This window comes from Microtus oregoni, unplaced genomic scaffold, assembly GCF_018167655.1.
Source record: "Microtus oregoni isolate MIOR12 unplaced genomic scaffold, Mior012 000045F_ref0000178, whole genome shotgun sequence".
Classification (NCBI taxonomy): domain Eukaryota; kingdom Metazoa; phylum Chordata; class Mammalia; order Rodentia; family Cricetidae; genus Microtus; species Microtus oregoni.
This window is the reverse complement of record NW_024543219.1, coordinates 9,990,161-10,015,444: the sequence shown is the minus strand read 5'-3', so window position 1 is coordinate 10,015,444 and position 25,284 is coordinate 9,990,161. Positions and strand designations below refer to the sequence as shown.

The 25,284-nt window shown below is 38.8% G+C and overlaps 1 protein-coding gene across 1 annotated transcript in view; it reads right to left on the bottom strand.

Moving 5' to 3' along the window:
• Positions 1-1,096: 1,096 nt before the first annotated feature.
• Positions 1,097-25,284, bottom strand: part of LOC121434925 (putative ankyrin repeat domain-containing protein 26-like protein) — a 38,244-nt gene continuing 14,056 nt past the window's right edge. Inside the window, exons 7-13 of the mRNA XM_041633909.1 lie at positions 16,146-16,207; positions 13,916-13,949; positions 12,129-12,186; positions 11,291-11,323; positions 10,479-10,628; positions 1,364-1,738; positions 1,097-1,264 (exon numbers count right to left, since the gene is read on the bottom strand). Coding sequence (XP_041489843.1) covers positions 1,097-1,264; positions 1,364-1,738; positions 10,479-10,628; positions 11,291-11,323; positions 12,129-12,186; positions 13,916-13,949; positions 16,146-16,207 — 880 coding nt within the window. The remainder of the gene's footprint in view (positions 1,265-1,363; positions 1,739-10,478; positions 10,629-11,290; positions 11,324-12,128; positions 12,187-13,915; positions 13,950-16,145; positions 16,208-25,284) is intronic.

Here is a 25,284-nt window from a genome sequence, read left to right as displayed (position 1 = left end):
AGGTGAATGAAAGTTGAGCAAGCTTTACATGTACTGAAAGCATAATAAGGTCTATAGAATTAGATAAGATTTAATGTTTTAGTGTCTGGCCAGTAATTCAAGGAACAAAACACTATATGTAATTTATCTGCAAAAGTGGTGAAAGATGGATGTTATGTCTCCCTCCCTTTTTTAATAACTCACTTAGTCCAACTGATAATGTCCACATGCACTTGGCTGTGGGGGATCCTACTGGAAGTCTTACTCCTTAAGATAAATGACACAAAAATGGGATGAGGACAAGTTAGGGGATGGGATGGAGGCAGAGGACAGGGATGGGGAAGATATGAGCAACATGGATGATCTGAATTACATACATTAAAATGTCAAAGAGTAAACTGAAAATATTCTTCAAACAATAAAATGAAAAAAAAACCTCAAAAAATATTTCTGACACTTGATGACAGGAGCTCCTCTTAGGTTGTTCAGCAGAAACTAAAAAGAAAACCAAGAATTATCAGTAGTATCAAGAACATCATTGGTAGCATGGTCAAGATAAGCAGTAACAGAGGCATCACCCATAGAATCCTATGTAGGGTCCTGTCACATTGTGTATCATTGTATTTGAGAATGGTAAGAATGTGGAGTCTTGTTTCATTGGTTTTATTCTCAGAGGTTGTTTCTTTTGGGGTGTTTGTTTCCAAAATAATGCTGTCCACATAAGTCACAGTGAATGGACACAGAAAAATAAAAACTAATATCTAACAGTTACATTTCCCTGCTTAGCCATTCAGAAAATACAAGTTTCACATTAACAGTGAAAATCATTTCCTCATTCCAGCATGGGAGGCAACTGTGTGCTTACCAACTTTACTTGATCAGTTTGGTTGGACTAAACTGATTTTGTTAATTTTATGTGATGCATTTTCAATATGACTAGGAAAGATAATCATTTTTTCTAGTTATAGTTAATATCTAAAGAGTCCTATACAAAGTATGAAATTTATTTATCATCATGCATATTAGAGCCAAAGAGAATTGGATTTCCCGCACAGAAATATTTATCTATTTTAAGCCATTGGTGTGGTCTAACTTACCTTGTTAAGCTCCTTTAACTTTAACTGTGCAGGATTTCTAAATTAGGTTCCATATCCACGGCATCGTCAAAGCCACCAACTGCAGCAACCACATTGACGATGTTAGGAGGAGCAAGGATGTGGTTGCTGCCCAAAGTGAAAAAACCATGATGGGAGTATTCGCTGCATAGCTGGTCCGGTGAGTAGGACTTGAAGCAAGAACCCGCATATGAGCATTCTGAGGGTCCAACGTGTCACCTGGGATACAAACAAGAGCAGATTTCTGGTCAGTAGTGAAGCTAAGATACTGTGTTCTCTTCTAAGCAGGTATCAAGAACAGGGTCAGAATGTTGCACAGGGTCCATGGTGTCACCAGTGTGGCTACCAGGAGCAAGCTCAGGGACAGCATGTGTTCTCCCCCTTGCATGCCCAGTATAAGTACGTAGAGAAGGTGTGTGATCCACGCTGGTGTTGTTAACAGTAGTCTCCTCAGAAGACTGAAGATTGTCACCTCTTTCACTAACGCTGGTGGTGTTAACAGTAGTTTCCTCGGATGACTGACGATTGTCACCTGTTTCACTAACATGAGAAGTTGATGTGGCATCGGCATGGGCAGGAGGCTGGGGCACGATGTCATGCATATTAGGTGGAGGAAGGAAACCTTCTCCCTTCTTTGTTTCAACCTTTAAGGAAATTTTGAGATGTTAGATTTCATTGAAAATTTCACTTATTTTTGTTCATTTTAGAACTTATCTGTTAATGTCAGGGTCTTGATTTAGAGTCCCCAAATGTTTGTTTTCTCAGGCTAATTTTATCACTATAACCGCTGATATCCTGAAACTTTTGCTTCCATTGGTTTAGTCAAAGGCCCAGAGTTTGAGAATCTTAAAAGGGGATTCAGCTTTATGCCTTCTTTTCTACTGTTCTTTGCTACCTCTCTATAATGGAAAGATGGGAAAAAAAGACACAATGTGTCCTCTCCTGTCTTTATGACAAGGATTTTACATTCCATCCAGATTAAGAGAATGTGACAATTGGGGGCTTTGGAAACAAAAAGAACCTCGCTCTTCTGCACCACACTACTGCTTTCCCCATGGCTTTCACAATTGCCCATTAGGTTCCCGGGGTAACAGAATAGTGAGGGTGACTTTTGAAATGCATGAATAAAGTGTGCCACTACCCACAGTGGATGGGAATTATGGAGCTGAAGGAAGGGTTCTGGGAGATGCCATCCTTACTCCTTAGCTATGACTGTTTTTATATATGGCTGATGAATGCGATGGCCTGTTCCAGCATCTCTGTGATGGCTTGAATGAGAACAGACTCATGTACCAGGTTTGAGGAGGATTTGTGCTACTTATGTGAAAAACTCAAACGTTCCAAAGCTTACCCAACATGATCAAACAATGTAACGTGGAGATGGTAAACAAAATAGCTTGAGAAGCATTGTTTGTAAGGGAAAACAGATGAGGAAGTACACATACTACATGTGTGTCCAAACTGCTCAAGGGCATCATGTGAAAATGTTCAGTTCATTGGTTTCCTTGAGAATGATGAGCATGAGCACATCAAAGCTAGAGATTTGTGAGCCTTAGACACATTTTCACACACCATATGTTTCACTCATTGCTTCATCATTAACTAAATATGCTTAAGCCAGTTATAAAAAGGGAATGAAAGGGCCACATGGTACAAGTATAGTTTTCCAGGACACATGTCACATGGAAATTAGAAACACTGAAGATGACCGAGAAGACCCTGAAAATATTTTCCTTATATGTTAGTTACACAACAGGAGTGCCAATGAATATATAGACACCATTTATTATCTTAATAATCAATATTGTATCATCCTAAAAATTACTATTGGAGTGTGTGTTTGCTTGTGTGCTTGAATTAATATGCCTGTTTGTGCTATGCTAGTGCATGTGTGTATACGTGCATGCATACATGTGTGCGCGCACATGTGTGTGTGTGTGTGTGTGTGTGTGTGTGTGTGTGTGAAGGGCAGATGATAACCTTCAGGAGGCAGCTCTCTACTTTCACTGGGTGAGACCGGGTCTGCAATGTTTCTGTGCCTCTGTGTGTTCCAGTCTGGCTGGTTTGTAGATTTCAGTTCTAGTCTACTCTTTCAGCCTCCAATCTGGATTTAGGAGTGTTGAGATTACATATGTGAGACACTTGTTGTTTGTTGTGTTATCTGGGATGGAACTCCTATCAATAGGGTTGCAATATAAGGGCTCTGATCTGTTGGCATATGTGTGTGTTCAAGCTTTTTAATGAAAAGAAGTGTGTGCGAGAGAGAGAGAGAAAGGAGAGAAAAACAGATAGAGGTAGAGATTGGTTTTTATCAGTTCTGAATGAAGATGGAGAAAAACTCATTGTGATGTGAGCTTTTTTCTTTCTCCTAAGCTAAGCATCATCTTTGTGTCTTTGAAGCCTGTGTCACTTATCAGCGTGTCTGACTGTAGCTCTTCATGAAGACTTCTGCTTAGTATTCTGTTAGCATGGGGAACTGACATTATCTAGATCAGGTGGTGATTTTATACTCATTACACTGCAATCACCAGGTAATGGGTTCAGGAAAACTCATGTGTTAATATCATTTTATGCAAATCTAGCATCATAAAAGTGATGCCTCTTTTTATTTCAATCGCATCTTTGAAGGATAGAAACAACTGCTCTTTCACTTTATTTGCCTCAAGAATATGCTAAGATGTCATTTCTATTAGTGATATTGTGGTTTGTATATTGTGGTTTGTATTCTAATCCTTTGCATATCCAAGATGTTGGTCCCTTCACGCCAAGGGGAACACTCCATGGCCGCCACACTCATCACATTACCATTTACTTTCTGTATCAAACTAAAATTTCGACATTAGTCTAAAATTTGCATTTGTATTAATCATGTCAATTTATATGCTAATGATTTTTCACTGAAATCTTGGAAGATGCCTAGCAACTGAATGTCTGTTTATTAAAATCACTTGAGATCTGTCTCCCTGCTAAGACCTCCCTTGACCAATTACTCACTTTGATCATACATAATAGCTAATATTAATTTAGAAACTAAGTTGGATTAAGCTTAAAAGAAAGAACTTTTGAGTTTGGTTCTGACAATATTAAAACTACAGTTACTAATGGTTTTATTAAGTGTCATAATTATGTCAAGTCTGCTCCCGTCTCTCCTAATGCTGAATTTAGATGGTTCAAGGTAACTAGCTAGTTGTTAGCCATTTGTAATGGAAACTGGCAATTGGTTAAGTAGGGTATACAAACAGAGCGAGCTCTTCTGCTTGTTTATACCTTCTGGCGGTTTAAAACACAAAAGAAAATTGTCCATTTCCTTTACATTTTCCACTTTTCTCAAATACATATTTTTGAAATATGACCAGATAATTCTCTGGATTTCCTCAGTGTCTGATGTTATGTCCCCCTTTTCATTTCCGATTTTGTTAATATGGATTTTGTCGCTCTTTCTTTTGATTAGTTTGAATAAGGGTTTGTCTATCTTGCTGATTTTCTCAAAAACCCATTTCTTTGTCACATTGACTCTTTGTTTCACTTACTTTGTTTCTATTTTATTGATTTTAGTCCTCAAATTGATAATTTCCTGGTATCTACTCCTCCTGGGTGAGACTCCCTTTTTTGTTCTAGAGCTTTCAGGTGTGCTGTTAAGATGCTAGGGTGAGATTTCTCCAGGTTCTTTATGTAGGTACTTAGTGCTATGAATTTTCCTGTTAGTACTGCTTTCAACGTATCCCAAAGAATTGGGTATGTCATGCCTTCATGTAGTAATATGGGGCGGCAGGGCTGCGTCCCCCACACCCGGCCGCCCACATGGCTAGCTTATGCTCCGAAATAACAACACACAAACTGTATTCTTTTAATCACTGCTTGGCCCATTCTCTTCTAGGCTAATTCTCACATATTAATTTAGCCCATTCCTAATCATCTGTGTGTAGCACCCCAAGGTGCGCTTACCGGGGAGATTCTAGCCTAGTTCATCCTGGGTCCGAGCTTCATCCCGGGAGCAGGGCATGGCGTCTCTCTCAGGCGTCTGCTCCCGCGAGGAAAGCGGTCGAGTCTCCGACCTCACTTCCTCTTCCTCCCAGCATTTTGATCTGTTTACTCCACCTACCTATGTCCTAACCAATAAAATGGGCCAGGGCAGTGCCTTTATTAGCCAATGACCTTCCTCCATCATTTCCCCTTTTTCGGTTTAAACAAAAAAAAAAAAAGGCTTTAACATAGCAAAATTACATATAACAAAACAGTTATCAAGTAAAAGTTACAATAATCTTTATCATAACTAAGGAAAACTATAACTAACTATTCTTAACTCCATCAAAGACTCCAGAAAGATATATTACCTAAGTAAACAAGAACTAAGAAACTTCAAACTCTAGAAATGACAAAGACATCTCGCTGCCTGGACAGTCACCCAAAGTTCTTTTGTACCATTGGGGCATCCATCTTCAGCCTTCAGGCCCATGGTATCCAGCAGACATTTCCATAAAGCAGGAAAATTCAAAGTCAGTTCAGTCACTATCTGTTGTGTCCTGCAGAATGTCTCGCAGACTCTTTCAAAATGAATCAGGAACCCCGAAAGATCATCTCACCTTAGGCAAGTTCAGTAGTCCTCTCTCTGCGGGTTCTCTGTGTCCAGTTTACGCAATAGTCCAGGCAAGAGCAGTTTCTTGCCCAAATGGCTATCAAACTCCATAAGGTGCCTCTTCGATGCCCATCTTCCTCTTGAAATAGATTGGTGCTGCCAGGAGCAGAGTGTCTCATTGTCATGAAAAGTCCTCAGTTATTAAAACATTAAATGTCCTATTCTGTAATCTTTGAAAGACATGAAGAATGTCTATCTAAAATATATCTCTATATATCTAGAAAATCTAACTAACATGACTACAAGCTTTACTATTATCGATGATTATCCATTAACAACCTATATTTCTTAATTATACAGTACATATTTAAATGAACTACACAATCACAATACCTTAATCAAAATCAGAAACACTTATAAATATAGCAAAATTGACCGTAAATCTCTATCAATAAAGCAAAATCTATACTAATGCAAATTATTCATACCTATATCATATCCCCCTTTAAATGTAAAAGGACGTTTATAAACCATATTTGGGAACATGGGCGCAGTTTTTTCTCTCCAAACTGCTTCCTGCTGAATGGGGGCGTCGTTAATTAGGTCTTTCATGGTATAACCCTGTGTGCTAGTTTCATCTCAGTTGGCAGTTGAGCGAAGCAATTTTCTGAAGATGTTCACTGCAACCCTTCAGGGGGGCGTGGTCCATCATACCAAATCGGAATAGAAGAAATGAACAGCGTCTCATCCTCTGTGAAAACAAAATAAGAAACTCCTTTCCAAAGTATCATATCCTTAGATCCAAATTCATAATATCTATGTTGGATTAGTTCAGCAGTATTTATAAATAAATATCTTTTAACAGCTGTTGCTCCTTCCTCAGCATTCAAACAATTCAAAGAGAGCATAATAGCATACAGTATCAAGATTCTCTGTGTATTTTCCATCTTTGTGCAGCTTTGTTTTAACCTCTATTTCGTTTATTTTTACTTTTAACTTTTTGCTTTTTGAGACAGGTTCTCTGTATCTTTGACCTGAAGTAACTCTGTAGACCAGGCTGTCTTTGAAATCTCAGAGATCCACCTGTTTCTGCCTCCCAGGCATTTGGGATTAAAGGTGTACACTACTACACCTTGAACTCACAGAGATCTGTTTGCCTCTGCCTTCTAGGCACTGGGATTAAAGGCGTGTGCTACCACACACAACAACTCTTCCTTTTTTTTTTTTTGTTACTTTAAGAACTTTAAATTTTAGTCTGCATATATTTTTAACACACTTCAAACCATTTAGAAATTTTCTTTGTCTTTGAATCTCTCTTTACTGTATATCTCTCTTTTTCCGACCACACGGGTCTTTAAATTACTGAGCAATATGGGTAGGATTAAAGGCGTGGCTCTGTCGGCTGGATCCAGCCCATTTCTTAGCTTTCCAGCCTCATGACTGAGGTACTGGCTGTAGCCAGCAAGCGAGCTTCAGCAGCCTTTGCTTGCAAACCGCACAAACCGCCTGCGTAAAAGAGTCAGAGTTTGTCCTGGGAGGACAGCCCAGAAAGCTGGCATTTTTAAACGGCACAGCTTTTTTCCTGCTATGGCTGAAAATCGAAAAGCATGCGTTCAGCTTTTCGTCAACACCATTTAAGTGTTTCGTGGCAGGACCTCTTAATGAGCTGCAGGCTTTGCAGCTAAAGCTGAGTCAGGAAGCCTCTCTTAGATGAGGCGCTTGCTTGCCTCTGGCAAGCGAGCAGACCCAAGAACACAGCGAGTCTAGTTGCCATCAAACTAATTGTAGCACTTTATTCCAAATGCTCTATTCAAAAGCTCTGTCTCCCGCAGGAGCCAGACAGAGATCGCAATGGCAGCACAGTCCCAGGAAGCCGCGCTTTAAAATGACACAGTGTTTTTTCTGCTACTGTTGCCGAATCAGGAAATCTCTCAACAGCACGCCACCAACAAATAGCAAAAATCTGTGTTAAACTCTCTCTCCCTTATTTTTAAGCCTTCTCAGGTTTTTTAAGTGGGTTTCGGCTGTCCACATGTCTGGGCGCCAACTGTAGTAATATGGGGCGGCAGGGCTGCGTCCCCCACACCCGGCCGCCCACATGGCTAGCTTATGCTCCGAAATAACAACACACAAACTGTATTCTTTTAATCACTGCTTGGCCCATTCTCTTCTAGGCTAATTCTCACATATTAATTTAGCCCATTCCTAATCATCTGTGTGTAGCACCCCAAGGTGCGCTTACCGGGGAGATTCTAGCCTAGTTCATCCTGGGTCCGAGCTTCATCCCGGGAGCAGGGCATGGCGTCTCTCTCAGGCGTCTGCTCCCGCGAGGAAAGCGGTCGAGTCTCCGACCTCACTTCCTCTTCCTCCCAGCATTTTGATCTGTTTACTCCACCTACCTATGTCCTAACCAATAAAATGGGCCAGGGCAGTGCCTTTATTAGCCAATGACCTTCCTCCATCACCTTCATTTTCATTAAATTCTAGGAAGGCTTCCTTTATTTTTCCTTGATCCAGGGATAATTCTGTTGAGAATTGTTCAGTTTCTATGAGTATGTAGAATTTTTGCAATTAGTGTTGTTGAATTCTAACTTTAACCCATCGGTGATCTAATAAGACACAGGGTTATTTCTACTTTTTTTAATCTGTTGAGATTTGCTTTGTGATCAAATATGAGGTCGATTATAGAAAAACAAAACCCTGCAGAAACAACTGACCCAAGGTTGTGGGAGCTCACTGGCTCCTGACTGACAACTAGGGAACTGGCACAGGACCAAACTAGGCCCTCTGAATGTGGGTGACAGTCATATGGTTTGGTCAGTTTTGTGGGTCCACCGGCAGTGGGTCCAGTATTTATTTACCCCTAGTGTGTGAACTAGCTTTTTGGAACCCATTCCCTATGGAGGGATACTTTGCTCATCCTAGATACAGGGAGGATAGCCTTAGTCCTGCCTCAAGGGATCTGACAGACTTTGTTGACTCCCCATGGGAGACCTCATCCTCTATGAGGAATGAATGGGGAGTGGGGTAGTGTGGAGTGGGGTGGTGGGGAGTTGGGAGAGCAGGCACAAGGGAGGGAGAGGGAATTGGGATTGGTATGTAAAATAAAAAAATTGTCTTAAAGAATAAAAGAAAAAGTAAAATAAATAAATAAAAAACAAAGAAGGCTATTACCTTTATAGTTGCTGTGACAAAAAATATCTGACAGAGATTATTTAAGCAAGGGAGAAAGGCTCATGGCTACAGGGAACTACTGTTTGCCTTCCCTGCTCTAACTGACTGACGTTCCCTGCAGCAGTTGAAGTAGGTAAAGCCAACAGGGAAGCTTTGTCTGTGGCAATGGTCTATTGCTTCTCACATGCTGATAGACAGGGAAGGAGACAACTCAGAACTGATTCCAGAAGTAGTGATAACCATTAAGACCCACCACAGACAACCTTCTGCTAACCAGACCAAATCCCATCCCAAAGGTTAACCAATCTCCTAAATTGTAACAAAGTATTCAAACACATGATATCCCTTCTCTCTCTGTCAATCTTTTTCTCTTGTTTGGTGGTGGTGGTGGTGGTGCGGGTGGTGCTGGTGGTGTGTGTGAGTGCTACAAAATTTCAGTCCAAGTGTAAATCAGAGAGCCAGTGTGATGGCTAAATGGATGAAGGCACTTGCCAGCATGACTGACAACTTGAATTTGATACCTGAGCCTGAAATGAGAAAACTTACTCCTATATACATTATCCTTTGACCTCCACACTTCTGCTTGGTGCACATGTTCCTTGCCTCCCCCCATCCTTCAAATAAATAGAGACCAGGGTGTCCTTGAACTGACAGAGAACAGTCAGCCTCTGCTTCATGATTACAGGGATTAAAGGTGTGCACCAACATGCCCAGCCTCCTATTGCTCTTTGTGCTGCCTCTGTGTTCTCTGGATTTCAATGTGTCAAAGTGGCCTAGGGCTAGCAGTTTGGTAAACATCCTGAGACTGACTACTCATTTCCACTGATGATATACTCTATTTGTGTACCAAACAGATTCATTCTGGGGACTGGAAAGATAGCTCAGTAGTTTATGACACTTATTCCTCTTGCAGAGACCTGGACTAGATTCGAGCACCCACACATATGCTGACAACCATCTGGAACACCAATTCCAGGAGATCGAATGCTGTCTTGGGTGTCTTTGGGCAGCACACACACAAGGTGAATGGAGAGAATGCATGCAAAATATTTATACACATAAAATAAATCAGTTTAAAACATTGTATGTATGTTATGTGCACTCACGTTGACAGTTATGACTCCAGGAGTCTTTATTTTTTATTCTCTGTATTTCATGAGTCCTCCACAACTGTGATAAAAGTTACTCACTTTCTGATTTTTGTTTCCATAGTCTAATTTGCTTTCACTTACACCTTAGAACAGGGATTCTCAACCTGTGAACCCATTTGGGGATCATAGGACCTTTTTACAGAGATAATCTAAGGCCATGTGGAAACACAGATATCAGCATTATGATTCATCACATTAGCAAAATTACAGTTATGAAGGAGCAGCAAAAATCATTTTACTGTTAGGATCACCACATGAGAAATAATGTTGAATGTTCACAGCATAAGGAATATTGAGAACTACTGTCTTAGAAGGGGACAGGCTAGCATGGGTATTCATAGGAATGAGAGTACGATGGAGGTGAAAGATATGTTCAAGGCTTTGTCTTCTCTGACATGATTTGCAACTATACAGACTTAGAAACACAAAGTGAACATTCTCCTCACAGGCAAATATGTTACTTTTTAAATTAATAGGAATTACCATCAAGCATGATTTCTTTTTAGAGAACTCAGGCAGTGCCTCTCCGAGAGTACTTAGGTCTATCATTGATTTTGATTTGCTAAGACCTGCTTGGTCCCGCTTCTTCATTGCAGCGATCTTCTTGGAATACAAAAGTTGTTTCTCTATTATCTGCAATGAAAAGACAGAGGATCAATTTTCCTAGTTTGATTAGGAAATGAACTCTTGATTTGGGGTGCACAATATCAAAACTACTTTATTCCTTACTAGCTAGATTGAGAAAATCATGAATTGAGAAATTTGGCCTTTCCCTGTGATTGAGACTAAACTTAACTCACTATATTTTAAACTTTCTGAATCTTATTTGAGATGATTATTACTTTTAATAGCCCCCCTTTCATCAGTGTTTCTCTTCTATGTTTGGGAGGCAAAATGTATATTATTTTCAACTTATAAATATACTCTCACTTACTTGTGTCCTCCATATCATAGTATCTGTGAAACTGCTTTATAGAAACCCATTTTTTTCTGCTGAGTCCCATTCAAAAGTCATTAATATTCAACTTCTGATTCACACAACACTTACTCTAAGGCTCCAGGTTACAAACAGGATTCCTAACCTCCAGCAGCTCACAGTGATGAGGTCACTTTAATATGAACACATAAATGCTAAGTATAACCCTAAGATATGTTAAATAGGTGAACATGATACAAAGAATCAGAGTGTATATTATTGTCAAATACAGAGCAAATATCCAGAAACCAAAGTGTTACTATATGGTAATTGAATCTTCACTTCTACAATTGCTGGCTAATTGGGGAAAAATACTTACCGTGTACCTGGAGGAAGAGTTGTCAATATCCTCCTAGTGGAATCAAATAGAAAACAGACTGTAATCTCTTCATAATGAAAACTTGGTTGAACAGATTACAAATAGCTAAATTTCCAAAGTTTCTTGCTAATGTAAACACAGAAGAAAAGAGACAAACAGAGGAGATGCTTTTATCTGTGATCCTGAAATAGGAATATCCAAGGGAAGAGAAAATCTACCTGCAATTATGCTGAGAGAAAAGGCACCTGGGTGATGCCTGGACCACTACAATAACCGGACCCTCTAAAATGTATTCAGATGTATCACCACAGTTGTTTTCAAAATCAGTCTAATGTGTATCTATTTCTGCAAACCATCCTTGATCAAGCACCAGGCATCTTCTAATATATTCATACATATCTATATTTGTATTCATAAAGATGTGGCAAACTCGGCATCTAATATTTGTTATCTTTTATTACAAATGAACATCTCCACTCAATTTCTGGAAATCTCATGAAATTCATTCTATGCAGAAATTGATTTCAATATTTTATCGGATGGCAGAATAATGAATTTATTGACCTCTTGGAAATACTTTTGACCCTTTGCTACTTTCAACTCTCCATTACAGTTCCTTAACCTCCTTAGAATTCCACAATCTTCCACTCCCTGTGTTTCCAGTTCATTCTCCTATTGGGCCACCGCTATCTGCAAGGACTTACTGCTCACTGGAATTTATAGAACGGATGGTTCACTTTTCTCTGACCAAATTTCCATATAAAACTGTGATAGGTAGAGTACTGCTGCATTTTAACAAAATTCATAAGGAAACAAATTTCACAAAGGAGAATTTTACCTTAATAGCAGAGGTGGTGGCCGTGTCCTCTGTTGTAACATGAGGGTTTTCAGAGAGCCTTTAGAATAAAAACATGCAGTGAGGGGTGAGTTTGGTCCTTAGAGCATCTCTCTTGAAAGATCTGTGCACTAAGTGACATTTTTGCATTTATGTAATTCAACGTTGACCCCCATTTTAAAAAGTTTTTACTTTGGCAGTTTCAACTTGTCTCAATCTATGTAACATTCAGTGAAGATTCACTCATAGTTTTATTTAAAAATAAAAATTTTAAAAGTCATTGGTTTGGGAGATGGCTCAGTCAATAAGAATGTTTGCTGCCAACACAGATCAACCTGAGTTTGAATCCTCAGCATCCACATAAAAAACTGGGCATGGACACATGCACATGTACCCCAGTACTGTGGGTGGAACAGGCTACCAATTGGGCTTGTTGGCTGCCAGACCAGCTCCAGGGTCAGTCAGAGATCTTATGTCAAGTGGATAAGTTAGAGAATGATGCAAGACACCAATATCCTCCTCTTTCCCTCATGTCTGCACAAAAAAATATGCAAAGCATGCAACAGGCACAGACACATGCACACATGCAACACACACACACACACACACACACAATCACATAAGAGGGGGAAATGGTGAGTTTTGCACACACTTGTTATGATGGTTGCAGTAACTGATTGTTTTGAGCACTTAATGCTCCTATTTCATTTGTTCCCCTAAACCTAATGTACCATGGCCTGTTTTTTGTAAAAAAAAAATAGGCATTTCATTTCATAGCACTCTCTTCAAAGAGTTGCTCTGGGAAAACATGAAATGGACTCTATGTCTAAGCATTAAGTTGCCATCAGTCTCAGAAGTCATCATATTTTGGTGCCTTGAAGATTTGATAGTGTGTCCACATGCATATGTTGAAACTCTTTATACTTAAGGGTATTTCTGAGTCATTTTATAGGACACTAGGGAGCAACACTGTCCCCTCAGCTTTGATTCATCTGATCTACAGCTAAAAGTTCCTAATTTCAGGGTTTCTGATTAACAAACTCTGGAACAAACACTTTCTTTTTCTAACTTCCACCTACCTAGGGATTCACCACAGAGGTGGAACTCATTAAGAGGGAAATAAACCTGCTGAACAGAAGCATTTCTATAAGGCCATTCTGAGGTGATTTTCTCAGCAAAGTTTGGGAGAGTTTTGCCCACACTCTTCCCAGCAGACACCTTGTCCCCAACATACTAGTAAACAGGATTAACAGCCTGAAAACTAATATTTTTACATATATGTAACTGCATGTTATGTGCAGTGTATTTGTAAGTATGTATGATTTCAGATAAATATGTGCCAGTGTATAGGTGTGGTGATTGGAGTACAGACTTTGGTGTCGACCCTCACCCTCAGCCTTAGTTATATGGCTGAATCTCATTCATGAATGCAAGCCCCAGGCTAGCAATCCAGGCAAGACATCCAGAAAATGTGAGAGTATGCTCTGTCTCCACCTGCAATCTCACCAAAGCTCACCAGGATTTTAGAAGCGCACAAGACCAACAGGCCTCATGTGGACCCTGGGCATCCATCTCCCATTCTCCCATATGCACAGCCAGCATTTTATCTGCTGAATCACTGCCACAGACAGGGAGTCCTAACAGCATTGCACGCTGTATCTGAGGCATAATTCAGCTTTCATTAGCGAATAATCAAGAAGTTAAAATTGTCTTACACAGAGGAAAACTTGGTGCCAGCTTCTGAACTTTATATTCTCTACATATTGTATTTAAAATCCAGACATTCTTACCTGAGTGGGATTTGGTCTTGATTTCTTCCATTATCTACAGAGTCGAAAGGCAAAATATGTTATAAGCAACTGTAGAAAAAACAGCATTGAATGCCAAGGCCAATGCTTCGTTACTACATATACTTTGAATCTGTGTAGCCTTCAAGGTGAATACTGATTTATGGACAATAAAAACAAGGATAACTCTTAATTTACACTTCTTTGTATGTTTAAAATACAGAGACAATTTTATCAAAGGTCGATACTAATAATAAATTGGTATACAAAATAACCTATGATCATGAGCATTATCAAACAGAAAAACTGACATCTTAACCAGAATCAATATCACAAGCTGAAGTGTTAATTGGTAGCACAGTGTTGCTGCTGCTGGATTTGTCTCTGGACTAGTGGTGTTAGGAGAATTGCAAGTGAGCGTACTCATCTTGCATGGAAGTGAAAAGAGCCTCTCTAAAGATTAAGCTGAACTTATTTCATTGAAGATGAAAATTCCAGACACAGGGAAGCTAAGTCTTTGAGGACTGCTCTTTGCAGCATAGCAAAAGTTAAGAAACACAGGTAGACCAAGGGCAAAGAATTTCCAGATGCCAGGGTGGCAAAGCTACAGAGAGAGAGAGAGAGAGAGAGAGAGAGAGAGAGAGAGAGAGAGAGAGAGAGAGACAGGGGGGGGGCATTGTGTGTACTCTCTTCAAGTGCTTCTGAGGAAGCTGCAGAAGCCCCTCAGTTCTAACTTCTGATCCCTCGCTAACAGGCAGTGCAAAGAACCTCAGCACTAGCTGCTATCACCTCCCATGGTACTAGAGCTATGGGAAAGCCCCTTGCAGTAGTTATGACCCTGAACTGTATCTCCAGGGCGAGAAGCAAGGAAGAAACTTGGGGAAAAAGCAGCAATTCCATGGGAGTAGTACCTCACAGGAAACGTTTTTGTCCACACATACATAGCTTCAAGTGAGCAGCTTTCACTGCATGCTAACAGCCTGCCCTCTACAAAGGAATAAGCAAATTTTTGCTTATTTCATTCATAGTATGGAAACTGCAGTATAACCTCCTTGGCATTCCCTATGGCTGAGGCAGAGCATTTGTCCCACCAACAAATGGACTGCCAATGAGGCTTAGCATGTGAGAGACCTCCATCAACCATCGTCACCACAAAGGAAATTTAGTGTGGAAATAATGTAAAGGACAGTCACCCACATTACAATAATGCTGACTCTTTTCAATAAAGTCTTTCAGACACTCTACACTCTACGTACTACTATTCACTTGATTCTGTGCTCTCTATAGGTAAGGCAGGTGTGAAAGACACTGTGGTGACAGCGGAGAACCCAAACTCTGTAGTGTTCCTCCCACTCTTAGAATTTTATCCAGACTCAGTGGACCAGTCAGTGCTGTCTCCTGCAGAATGATGCTCTTTTCTCAGCCTTCCTCCTACTGTGGTAAATTGTGGTATATGTCTACCAGCATATAAACCAAGTATCACCATATCCTACACTAATAAAACCAAAGGAAAAACGGTGCTGGTGGTATAGCCATTAGGGCGAGCGCTAGTCTAGAATGCTTAGAATGGCAATGTTCAATCCGCAGCACTGCCTACAGGATTCAAAGTCCATTTTTTTTAAAAAGTTGACCAAGCCTATTATTTCTTATGCCAAGAAATAGTCAGATTAAATAGCAGATAATTAAAGATAAACATAAAACCATATGTGAATTTTCTAATATGTCTAAGTAGAGAAATTATAGAAAGAAACAAAACCCATAAAAAATGTAGCTAATTTAGTTCTCAAAATCCTTAATGAAAGTAATTGAATACTGTATTTCTGTTTTTTACATGATCACCTTTCATTGACACTAATATATATGTAGCATAAATGTAATATATTTATCAGAAAAATGAAAGAAAAATTCATTTTATAACAAGCAAAATTGCTGTCACATAATTCTATAGGACACATACTGTGGACTAGTTAGAGGTCCTTTTATTTATACAAAGATACTGTGTGCATCAGAGGCTCAGGTTAAATAAATAAACATGGTTCAGATAATATAGTTTGATACTGAAATTTCTCAGAAAATCATTTCTGAAATAATTTTGAATGTGAAGAACATTAGGAACCAAATTTTAAAAAATGAAATTACGTTTATATCTTATTTACTTTGTTCCTTTTTTGAATGAATTAAGTTGCTATTTAAACTAGGGAAGTAGCAGCAAAGTATTCATGATTACTCTTACCTCCACTGATCTGAAGAGACTTCTTAAGTATTGGTTTCAGCTCTCCAGGTGGTCGTATGCCGCTGTTGCATATTTTAAAATGTAATATTTTAATATTCATACAAGAACATTTACCAAATGCTTTGATTATTTGCTGTCTGATTTCCTAACATACATTAGAGATTTACAGTCAAGCATTAACTTGTCCTTCAATCAGTTGATTAGGTTTGGTGACACTTTTTAAAAAATTTTCCCATGTGAAAGAAAGGAAAGATTTAGTCCACAGAAATTAGTCCACCGAAATCATAGAAACACACGAGGGAGAGAAAGAGAGAAAGACAGACAGAGATAGAGAGAGAGAGAGAAAGAGAGACAAAGAGAGAAAGACAGAAAGAGATAGAGAGAGAACACCAAAGACAGTAGTTTCTTTCCAGCACATTTTTTTAAAATTGTAGTAACTGATGGTCACTCTTGTGCTCAATGTAATTAGTACCCCGATTCCACTTGTCATGTCATCATCTGCTCCTAGAGCATCACAGAACCCCTCTCTCTCAGGTTACTTTGTGGGCTCTCAATGCATGTGATGCTATCTCTCACAAGGTTTGTTTGTGGACCATAGAATAGATTCCTGCTTCTGCTAGCACTCTGACAAGATACCATGGCCTAGGATATGCTCAAGCTGTCCCTTAGTAGTCCATTCATGAGTGAATCTTGAAACCACAATCGGCCTGTTCCTATGCCAAATGAGCATTGCTATTAACTTAATGAGATAAAAATATGAACAAACAACAATAAAACTCAGTGGATAATTTCAGGTTATTAGCTTGAGACAGTTTAGAATTCCTAGTAGAAGAGAACATGGTTTTTACAAGGTGTGTCTTTGAACAGTTGTAGCTACTTTAATTTATGAATCTGTACTTTGGACCTTTTAACTTGGAGTAATTTATTAATAAATAATAAGAAATAAGCAATTTACTAATGTGTATCAAATGCTTTATGATACATCTTCCAACAAATGATAACACAATTGTCCTCTATTATGGAAGTAATCAATTAAGATGAGCACAGAACTAGCTTGACATACCACCTTTAATTTTCTGCCAAATCAGTGTCTGAGATAGCAGATCACTGACAGAAGGGGCCTTTTACTCTATGTTCATGTCCTACTGATGGGGAAGACAAAGCCCCTTTTATAGACACATAAAGAGTAAACATGCCACAGTTTGGCTCTCCACATCCAGATAATCTACTGAGATTCAGAGACTTAATTTCTGTAGAAAACAGCTCAAAGGAATGGAAAAGTGATGGATGGAGCACTGTGGTAGAAGGAAGGCATGGGATCTTCCACCATCTATAAAAGGGTCCTACGCAGAACAAAAGGGCCTCTGCATGTGGAGATGGTGTCAAAGGAAGAAAGTAATTTGTTGGCTTCTTGTAATACTGTGTGATAATGCAGAATGATCCCAAGTCCTGTCAGCTCTCAGATTGACAAATGCGATGAAGATCTAGTTCACTAGCTGATTTCAGAAAAAAATTGAAAAGGCACTAAATGTCAGATGGACATAGTGAGTGTGGTTTTCATCAGTAGGCTCATTTTCCAAAACGCAGAATTGGTACTTGGGATATGATGGTTGAGTATACAACTCATGTCTACGATCTAAAAACAACAATATTTCTGGCTAAAATACATTGATAATACTATGGCGAGTGTAAGACAAAGCAAAAATTGAGTGTATAAATCAGTATCTATCTGAGAATACAATCAATAATTGGCTTGTTATCTTGGAATTTCCTTAGTATTATTGTATTCTTAGACCTTACCTGCAAAAAGGCTTCTTATTGGTATTGTAATGTACTTCTAAAAAAATCAAAATGAATTTGTTACAATGCTAGAGAAATATAACATATAAAATGATTAGATACATAGTATCCATTTTTTGAGACTAATCTAGACTATTCTAGAGTAAATACTCTTTTTAGGAAATTTATTCATGTAGAATTAATCCATTTTGTTTATTTCAAATCAAACAAGACTTAAATTTATCAAGCACAATACCTAAAAATAAACAATCACCCTGTGATTCCCAAGAGAGCCAGAACTATATAACAATAAAACTGTGTCTCACAAACAAAACAACAGATTCAAAATGGAAAACAGGGTCCATGGGCCTATACATATTTTTGTTCTTCAAGGAAACGAAGAACCTTGTTGAGCCTTTTAGTTAAAATTGTTCATTTTATCAGGCAAATTCCTACCACTGGGACTATATGTATTGTTTCTGTCCTTTGTATCAGGATAAAACCTGACAGAAAGAAAGAGAAGAGGGACAGGGACCTTTACATAACAGCTCAAGGGAGGGCAGGCATCAAGCTTTCTCTCCTCATCCCCTTTGGGGAATGAATATCCTTAGTTCCATCTGTGTTCCAGACTTATATGCAGCTTAAAGGATGCTCATGATAGCAGGCATCATCTCCCCTGAAATGAATTACTGGAAAGATCTCTCCCTTGGGATTAATAACCCCAAGCTCGACCTCAAGTGCAAGAGCATCAGAGAAGCAGCTGTGAGACTGGAGCACAAATTCCATGGGCTTCCTTCTGACATAGGATCATTGTACAAGTTCACATGTGTAAACAATAAACTCACTCAATCCTTCACTGTTCACTTGCAATTTGCTTTTAGAAATGAAACATTGGAGGCTGGCAGTGGTGGCTTACTCCTTTAATCCCAGTGCTTGGAAACAGAGGCAGGAGGCTCTATGGGAGTTCAAGGCAAGCTTGTGTAGAGAATACATTAAAGGGTAGGCTCCAAATATACATACAGAAAAACCCTGACTCAAAAAAAACCCTAAAATAAACATAAATAAACCAAAAAAAGAAATGAAATCATTCATTTTTGTCTTGTTTAAAGTCAAGGAAACTTAGTGTGCCTTTTCAGCATTCCCCCATGTCTCGGGACAGCCATTTGAGCCACCAACTAGTGGACTGGGATTGCAGCTCAGTAGGAAAGCCTATGCTTATTATGCAGTAGGCCTCAGTCAGTTCTCACCACCACAGATGCCATGAACAGCAAACTTCATAATAAAGTGACACAAAGCTGTCTCCATTACAATAATATTGACTCTCTTCATCTTACCTCTTGAGAAAAGAGGGTTTTGCATTCTCTACTTAGTGTGGTTGCCATTGGCAGCTTAGGTATAAAAGCCACTGTGATGTCAGTTGGTGAAAGTAAATACTACGTGGTGCTCCTGCCACTGCCACAAAGTCTCTCCAGACTCAACGGAGAAGCAGATAATTATTTGAAATACAGAATGATGTCATTCTCTTCACTTTGCTTTTTGTTTCAATTTTTTTAAGATTTATTATATCTACAGTGTTTTGTCTGCATATATTCCTGCAGGCCAGAAGAGGGCACCAGATCTCATTACAGATGATTGAGAGCCACCATGTGGTTGCTGGGAATTGAACTCAGGACCTCTGGAAGAGCTGCCAGTGCTCTTCACCTCTGAGCCATCTCTCCAGCTCCTTGTTTCAGTTTTTATTCTTGAATCATGCTTTGCAGCATGGAAATGATATACACCCTTACCATGTTCTATTTAACAAAGACAGAAGGCAGAGATAATGGGTAGGGTGCTTGCCTACAATGCTCCCAAAGCCTTATGTTCAACCTCTAGCACTTCAGAGAAAAGAAAGAAAGAAAGAAAGAAAGAAAGGGAGGGAGGGATTGATTTAGGGATGGGTGGAAGGAATGAGGGGAGGCAGGGACCAAGAAAAAGGAAGAAGGAAAAGAAAGAAAAGGAAAACATATAAGGATTGTTAAGTCTTCCTAAAATCAATGCATTCACTGTAAAAGAAACACTTCCACCCTAAAGTAGGAGATTTCTAAAGAAAACAATTATACAGTATGCCAAAACTTTCCAAACTGAGAACTTTCACAGATATTTAAGAACTCAGATGATTTAATAACATCATAAGGTAGGAAATTAGTTAATGAAAATAATTGATTAAGGTTTTTTGTGGCTTAATTTCATTTTAGTGGCAGTGAGATGTGTTAGCGATATGCAGTGCAAAATACAAGGCATTTGTCATCAAACTCAAGGAGAATCTGTATTTCTGACAATCCTATTTGCTGCAATGTGACTATGGAAGACATGTGCTGTGTAAAGATGTTTTCTCATTTATTCAAAGGCTGTACAGATATCAGCATTAAAGTAAAATAAGCAATGTTTTGAGAAAAATACTTCACACTTGAAAGTGCTTGATGTATACTTGTTTTCCTTAACTCCTTTTTGGGATCTAAAATCTTTACTCTTCCTTATTCCTTCTTCTTCAGGGAAGGTAGGACAGATGGAGTAATTCTTACCTTTGTTGAAGGTGACACACTTTTTCTTTCTCTGCTCTGGCTCTCTTGTCATTGTTCCTTCACTGTGACATTTGTTGAAAGTGATCATCAATTAATTATCCATATAAAAACACTTAGCATGTTTATAAATTCTTTATTTTTGAGTCCCTAATAAATCTTACATTACATATGTTCAAAAACATTTTTTGAAACAGGATCTCATTATGTATTCCAGCTAACTTTTAATACACTATATGTTTCATGTTTGTCTTGAAATCAAAGAGATCTATGCCTCCTGCCTCCCACATTCTGGGATTAAATGCATGGGCAAAGGGGCCGAGCCAAATAATTTTGAATTCATTCTTCAACAGTTGGTGATGATTAATGACTGCTCTCCTTTCCACCTTTACTCATGGAGAAGAACACAGACAATTTATCTCTTGATTAAAACACACACACACACACACACACCTACACACACACACACACACACACACACACACACACACACACATCCAAGCACACAAGACAGGGGAATGGCGGTTTTTCCACACACTTTGTTTTGATGGTTGCAAGTAACTGACTGTTTTGAGCTCTAAGTACTTAATGCTCCTATTTCATTTCTTCCCCTAAACCTAAATCACCTTGTCCTGTTTTCTGTCAAGAAACTTTTTAGGCATTACATTTAGTCACTCACTCTCTCCCAAGAAATTGCTTTGGGAGCAACATATTGATCTAAACATCAAACATCTAAAAATCTAAACATCTAAACATCAAGCTGCCAACAATATCAGAATTCACCATATTTTGGTGATTTGAAGCTGCTTTATTGGTAGTCTGTGTGCAAGTACATGATAAAATTCTTATTTTTTTTATTGGTTTTTTGAGACAGAGTTTCTCTGAAGTTTTGAAGCCTGTCCTGGAACTGGTTCTTGTAAACCAGGCTTACCTTGAACTCACAGATCCGCCTGCCTCTGCTTTCCTGAGTGCTAGGATTAAAAGCATGCACCAAAACCACCTTGATCTATGAGGATCCTCTTTATATGCAATGGCCAGTACTTCCTGCACAAGTCTTGAGTATTTACAGGGCACTGCAGAGCAATACAGTACCCTCAGCTCTACTCCATCCGAACTACAGCTAAGAGCTCCAAATTTCAGGGCTTCTGGTTGGTAAGCTCTGGATCAACCAGTTTGTTTTTCTAACTTCACCTACCTTGTGAGTCACCACAGTTGGGTAACTCATTAAGGGAGCTATTAACCTGCTGGACAGAAGCATGTCTATAAGGCCATTCTGAGGTAATCTTTAGCAAAGCCTTGGAGAGTTTTGAACCTTGCCATATTATTCACACTCTTCCCACAGACAACTCAAACAAACAAATTAGTGAAAAAGATTAATGACTTGAAAATGGATCCTTTTACATATATGTGCAAAATATGTTATATGCTGTGTATTTCTATGTATGTGTGATTTAAGATAAATACATGCCAGTGTGTAGGCGTGGTGATTGGAATATAGACTTGGGAATTGACCCTAACCTTAAGCATTAGTTTACTAGCTGGGTCTCTCACTCATGAATGCAAACCTCAGGCAAGCAATCCAGAAAATGTCAGGGGATGTTCTCTGTCCACATGCAATCTCATCATAACCTCACCAGAATTTTAGAAGCACACAAGACCAACAGGCCTCATATAGACCCTGGGAATCCGTCTCCCATTTTCCCAAATACACAGCCAGCACTTTCCCCACTGAATCACCTCCACAGACAGGGAGTCCTAATAGCATTTCATGCTGTATCAGAGGAATAATCAGTTATTTAAAACTATATGCTTCTCCATAGATAAATATTCAGCTTTGATTAGCATGTAATCAAGAAGCTGAAACTGCCTTACACAGAGAAAAACATGGTGGCAGCTTCTAAACTTTATATTCGCTACACGCTCAGTGTATTTTAAAATCCAGACCTTCTTACCTGAGTGAGACCTCGTCTTTTAGTCTTCGACTACCTATAAAGTAGAGAAACAAATTATGTTATAATCAATTGTAAATATAAGAGCATTAAATGCCAAGGCCAATATTTTTTTTACTACATATACTTTGTCCCCAAATGAGGCTAAAATTTAAAGTGAATATTGATTTATAGACAACAAATATAGATAACTCTTAATTGAGACTTCTTTGTATGTTTCAAATAGAGACAAACTTATCAAAAGTTACTCCTTATAATAAATTGGTGTACAAAACACCTATGATCTTGAGCACTATAAGACATCTTAACCAGAATCAATATTACAAGCTGAAGTGTTAAAGCATTAGCACAGTGTTGCTGCTGTTGCTTTTGTCTCTGGACTAGTGGTGGTAGGAGAATTGTAAGTGAGTATACTCATCTTGTATGGAAGTGAAAAGAGTTTCTCTAAGGTTTGAGTTGACCTTATTCCATTGAAGATGAAAATTCCAGACACAAGAAAGCTAAGTCTATGGTGACTGCCCTTTGCAGCATAGCAAAATTAAAACAAAACAAAAGCACAAGCAGACCAAGGACAATGGCCCCTGCAAAGAATTTCAAACTGACAGGTTGGCAAAGCTCCAGAGAGGGGTCAAGGTATGTACTCTCCTCAAGTGCTTCTGAGGAAGCTGCAGAAGCCCCTCAGTTCTAGCTTCTGGTCCTTCACTAATGGGCAATGCAAAGAAGTTCAGCATTAGTAGCTATCACCTCCCATGGTAAGAGCTATTGCAAAGCCCCCTGCAGTAGCTATGCACCCTGAACTGTATCTCTAGGAGGAGAAGCATGGAAAAACATGGGGACCAAGCAGCAATTCCATGGTAGTAGTACCTTACAGGAAACATCAGAGTTCCCACAGACAATGTATCAAGCTCCCACTGCATGCTAAAAGCCCACCCTCTGAAAAGGAATAAAGCAAATTCTTGTTTATTTTATTAACAGTATATAAACTGTAATATAACTTTCTTGGCATTGCCTATGGCTGAAGCAGAGTGTTGGTCCCACCAACAAATGGACTGCCAATGAGGCTTAGCATGTGAGAGACCTCCATCAACACTCTTTACCAAAATGAAAATCCAAGGTGGTGCCTGTTCACCTGCAAGCTCTGTGGAACCCTAAAACACAGTTTGTTTCAACACTGAGGGGCCCCAAGAGCCTGTGAGCTCCATGGAATTCTGAAACACAGCTTGCTCCAATACTGAGGAGACCTACGAGACAGCCACAGCAAAAATTGGACCAAGATGCCAAGACACTGCTGGCCTCATTTGAAGGAAGAGATGGTAGGTGCCTATGCAAAAATTCCTCCAATATCCTAAAACACAGCATGGTAACATGAGAATCCAGTAGACACACAAAAGGAAGACTTGACCATTCTAACCCAGAAGTAGAAGAAAACGACTATGAACATAACTTTATGAAAATGATGAATACCTTTAAAGAGGAAGTGAAAAACTCCCTTCAAGAAATTGAAGAGAAGACAAAGTTGGAAGAAATGAATAAATCCCTCAAAGAAACCCCAAAAAATACCCATGATAAAACAATCAAACAAGTGAAAGAAACAGTTGAAGACTTGAAGACTGAAATACATGTAATAAAGAAAATACAAACCAAGGGAATTGTGGATATTGAAAATCTGGGTAAATGAACAGGAGCTACAGAGACAAGTATAACCAATGGGATATAAGAGATAGAAGAAAGAATCTCAGGTGCTGAACATACTATAAAGAAAATACTCATTGGTCAAAAAACATTAAATCCAACAAATTCTTAACACAAAACATTCAGGAAATCTGAGCCACCATGTAAAGGCCAACCCTAAGAATAATAGGAGTAGAAGAATAAGAACTCCAGATCAAAGGCACAAAAAAACATATTCAACAAAATTATAGAAGAAAACTTTCCCAACCTAAAGAAGAATATCCCTATGAAGACACAAGAAGCTTACAGAACACCAAATAGACTGGATCAAAAGAATAGCATCCCCTAGCCATATAATAATCAAAACAAAGAACATACAGAATAATGAAAGAATATTAAAAGGTGCAAAGGAAAATGGTCAAGTAATATATAAGGCAAACCCATCAGAATTATGCCTGACTTCTCAATGGAAACCATGAAAGCCAGAAGGTCCTGGATAGATGTGTTGCAGACACTAAGAAACTATGGATACAAGCCCAGGCTACTATACTCAGCAAAGCTTTCACTCACCATCTATGGATAAAGCAAGATACTCCATGACAAAAGCAGATTTAAACAGTACATATCCAAAAACTCAGCCTTACAGAAAGTACTAGTAGGAAAACTTCCACCCAAGGAAGCTAAATACACCCACAACACCACAGAAATCTTACTAAAAGAATGTTTCTTAGTAAAAGAAACATTACTGAAACTTAAATCATACATCAAACCACATATACTAATAGTAGGAGATTTCAACACTCCTCTCTATCTAATGGACAGTTCAACCAGACAGAAACTTAAGAGAGAAATAAGAGAACTAACAGATGTAAAGAATCACATGGACTTAACAGATATCTATACAACACTGCACCCCCGCCCCCCAAAAAATAGAACTGACTCAGAAGGAGTAGAAGACAGGAAATAATCAAATAGAGGGCTGAAATCAACAAAATAGAAACACAGAAAACAATACAAAGAATCAATGACACAAAGAGCTGGTTCTTTGAAACAAAATCATCAAGATTGACAAACCATTATCCAAACTAATCAAAAGATGGAGAGAGATCATTCAAATTAACAAAATCAGAAATGAAAAGGACATAACAACAGACATTGAGCAAATTCAGAGAATCATTAGGT